The sequence below is a fragment of the Tribolium madens genome, unplaced genomic scaffold (assembly GCF_015345945.1).
Source record: "Tribolium madens isolate multiple individuals breed KSU strain unplaced genomic scaffold, Tmad_KSU_1.1 Scaffold_7;HRSCAF=85;Tcas5.2_LG10, whole genome shotgun sequence".
NCBI lineage: Eukaryota > Metazoa > Arthropoda > Insecta > Coleoptera > Tenebrionidae > Tribolium > Tribolium madens.
Window position 1 is genome coordinate 3,466,753 of NW_025401050.1, and position 4,151 is coordinate 3,470,903.

Sequence of the window (4,151 nt, forward strand, 5' to 3'; positions counted from 1 at the left end):
ACTAATAAGAAATTAGTGACGATAATTGATCCACATATTAAGGTAGAAGAAGGGTACAATGTGTATGATGGAGCTTTGGAGAAAGATTTGTTTGTTAAAAATTCCGATGGGACAAATTTCCAAGGTTCGTGCTGGCCTGGTACTAGCAGTTGGATGGATTTTTTGAATCCTGATGCTAGAGATTACTATGCTAGTATGTACTCGTATGAGAATTTCAAAAACACAACTCCTACTCTTGCCGGGATTTGGAACGACATGAATGAACCCTCAGTCTTTGATAACAGTTTAGAAATGACCTTGCCCGCAAATGCCCTCCATCATGGTAATGTCAAACACCATGAAATTCACAACATTTACGGATTTCTCCATGTAAGGACTTGAAACCAGTCCAAGATTAGTACTTTATTATCAAAATTCTAGACAATGTCAACCCATAAAGGTCTCCTTGATCGTGATAATGGCCAACGACGTCCTTTTGTCCTCACTAGATCAACATTCGCCGGATCCCAAAGATACGCAGCTTTCTGGACTGGTGATAACGGCTCAGATTGGCCATATCTCCACGCCGAAGTCCAAGAATGTCTAAATGCTAATATTCTGGGTATCGTCATATGTGGTTCTGACATTGGTGGTTTTTTCAACAACCCTGATGATGAGCTCTACGAGAGGTGGTATCAAATCGGAGCTTGGCTTCCGTTTTACAGAGGACACTCTAACAAAAACACAGAACGACGTGAACCTTATCTTAAACCTGAAGACGTCCAAGTGATAGTCAGAGAAGCCCTTCAAACTAGATACAAGCATTTGCCAGTTTGGTACACTTTGGCGTACGAACATACAATAACTGGAGACCCAATTGTAAGACCTCTCTTTTATCAATACCCCGAAGATGTTAATGTTTATAAAATTGATGACCAACTTCTTGTCGGTCAGTTGACCCCCGTTCTAGAAAATTTTAAATTAATTTCGGTTTTTAGGGCGTGACATTTTGGTGAAAGCTGTAACAGAATCAGGAGTTAAATCCGTTGACGTTTATTTCCCTGGTGGTGAAAACGAAGTTTGGGTTTCTGCGACCGGTGATGACGTACATGTCGGAAATGGTACAGTCACTATTCCGATCACTAGAGAAAACGTATGAATTTTTCGAATTCGAGTTGTTTTTAACTGTTTTCCCAGATTCCAGTTTATTACAGAAGAGGTGGGGTTATTGTCAGAAAAGATACAGTTAGGCTAAATACTGCTGATATGGCAAGTGACTCTTATACAGTACATTATACAGTCGATGAGGTACACATCATTGATTTTTGGCTTCCATGTTAATTCATAATTTCAGACTAATAGAGCCCATGGAACTCTCTACACTGATGATGGTGTCAGTTTTAAATACCGCGATAACAATGATTATTCCTATGTTGATATTCAAGTTTTAGGAGACAGTGTTACAATTTCGTATGCTAAAACTATATTTTGTGTTAAAATTTTGCAAATTACTTTTGTTTTTAGGACCATTCAAGGTGATGGCAATTTTGAATTAAAAATTGAAAAAATTATACGTCGAGATATTATCAAAATGCCTGAAGAAAGTCAACCTGGGCGGTACCAAGAAACTGTTTACTCTACAGACGCTTCTGGAAAGCTTCTAAAAGATATTAGAATTGATCTTAAAAATAAAACTGTATTGAGAATCAATTAAAAAAATCGACAAGTTAACTCGTTTTTTTTTCCTTTCCATATCCTAAACAAAATTTTGAGTTTCACAATCATGCCACAAGTTATCATGTAACTACTTCATGATTGTGACAAATTAAACTAGATATGAATAGGTAGTTAATATCTTTAAACTAAATCTTCAAAGAGTTTGAAGGACATTATATTTTGATAAATAAAATAATTTTACACACTTAATTTAAGCCGCATTTGATCATAAATGCAAAATTATTATTTAAAACGTTGATGCTCTATAAATTCCGAGAAACTTATAAATAAACTTTTCTTAAACGTATACAGGGTGTTCCGTCCCACATTAGAAGTATTGGGAGTTGGAATAATCGTATTTATTTGAAATTTGGTACATAGCCTTAAACCATTAAGTCCTCCTAAATTAAAATATTTTTAAGATGGCGGCACTTCCGGTTATACCGGAAGTCGGTCCCAACTTCCTTATTTTAAATAGAAAGGTATATTTTTTACTGTGTTTTTGGATTAATTGTGTTATTTTAAGAGAGTTTTCATCAGCTTTCACTATACCTAAATTTAGCCGTTTTTGAAATATTTGGAGTTTTTCAATTTTTTTTGGATCTGCACCTTCCACTTTAAAAATCGGTAACTCTGTCATTTTTTAAGATCTTTAATTCGTTTTTTGTCGTTTGAAAGAGAAAGCTTAGATCCTTTTTCTCGTGTTTTCAAATTTTGAAAAAAAAAAACATATCCCAAAATGTTAAGGTTACTTTTGTAATAATTCAAATACTCATAATTCAATTTTTTCAAATGAAATATCCCAATTTTTATTTTATTAAATAGAAGAGAATTTAATTGTGCATTAATCTGTATTAACATTCCCTATACCTAAATTTAGTAATTTTCAAGTTATGGATTTTTTTTAAGACTACAGAAAATTTATTACTAGCCACTCCCGTTTTCACATACTTTGCTGAGGAAATCAAAAATGTCAAAATTGTTTCTCAATAAACGTCGACAGTGACTTATTATTTGACAAATAGTGCCAATATATGGAGAGTCAAAGTTATGCAAACTTAATTATTATTAATAGGTTCTACCATGCGAACATTATTTAAAGCTAACAAGTGAGAAAAAATTATTTTTGTTTAATGAACGACATCATAATTTTGTTACACTTTCCATAAATACAAAATAAATTCATTAAATCTAAGTTTGACTCTCCATATTTTGGCACTATTTGTTAAATAATAAGTCACTGTCGACGTTTATTGAGAAACAATTTTAACATTTTTGATTTCCATAGCAAACTATACGAAAACGTAATAGATTTTCGACAGTCTTAACCAAAAGTCATAACTTAAAAATTATTAACTTTAGGTATAGGAAATGTTAATACAGATCGATGCAGAATTAAATCCATTTAGTTAAAAATAATTGGTGTATTTTATTTGAAAAAATTTAATTATGGGTATTTGAATTATTACAAAAGTAACCTTAAAATTTTATGGATTGTTAATTTTTTTTCAAAATTTAAAAACACGAGAAAAAGGATCTAAGCTTTCTCTTTCAAACGACAAAAAACGAATGAAAAAGCTAAAAAATGACAGAGTTACCGATTTTTAAAGTGGAAGGTGCAGATCCAAAAAAATTTGAAAAACTCCAAATATTTCAAAAACTCCCTTAAAATAACCCAATTAATCCAAAAACGCAGTAAAAAATATATGTTTCTATTTAAAATAAGAAAGTTAGGACCGACTTTCGGTATAACCGGAAGTGCCGCCATCTTGAAAATATTTTCATTTAGGAGGACTTAATGGTTTATAGCTATGTACCAATTTTCAAATAAATACGATTATTCCAACTCCCAATACTTCTAATGTGGAATTTAGACGAAACAGCCCTGTATAATAATTTCTTAACTTGTATCTTTTATTTTACTACCTACTTAATACAACAACATTTTTAAACACTATATCAACCAATCTATGAATTAAAAATAAACATTTGAAAATGATATTGAAAATTGAAGTATGTATACATACCAGGTGAATAAAAAGTATGGAACCAAACGTTTTTTGCATAAACTATTTATTTTTTGAAAAAACTAATTGATGAGTGATAAAGTACTATAAAAATGTGATGATTTAAGAAGAATAAAATTTTTCGAAATTTCCTTTTGTTTTTGAGTTCTACAAAAAAAAATATTTTTTTTAAATGGCAACCCACTATAAAATCATTTTTCTCATAAAAGCCATACTCTAAGGATTACAACTATCTGCTTTATATTTAATTTTCTCAAAAAAAATTTTTTCACATAAATTGCAATTTTGACAAAAAAAATCGCATAACACAAAAACAAAACAAAATTACGTTCTGAAAATAAAATCACATTTTTTATATTACTTTAATTTATATTAATTATTATTTTCTGGAGGCAAATGATTAAAAATAAAACCGCTTGGTTCCATACT

General features: G+C 30.9%; 1 protein-coding gene across 1 annotated transcript; it reads left to right on the forward strand.

Moving 5' to 3' along the window:
* Positions 1 to 24: 24 nt before the first annotated feature.
* LOC123010173 (neutral alpha-glucosidase C-like) lies at positions 25 to 1,693 on the forward strand (the record flags this gene model as incomplete). The annotated part of the gene is made up of 6 exons (XM_044406873.1): positions 25 to 369; positions 421 to 928; positions 978 to 1,132; positions 1,177 to 1,287; positions 1,334 to 1,449; positions 1,504 to 1,693. Coding segments are annotated over 6 exons (1,425 nt in total), but the record flags the coding sequence as incomplete, so codon positions are not given.
* Between the last annotated feature and the right edge of the window lie 2,458 nt (positions 1,694 to 4,151).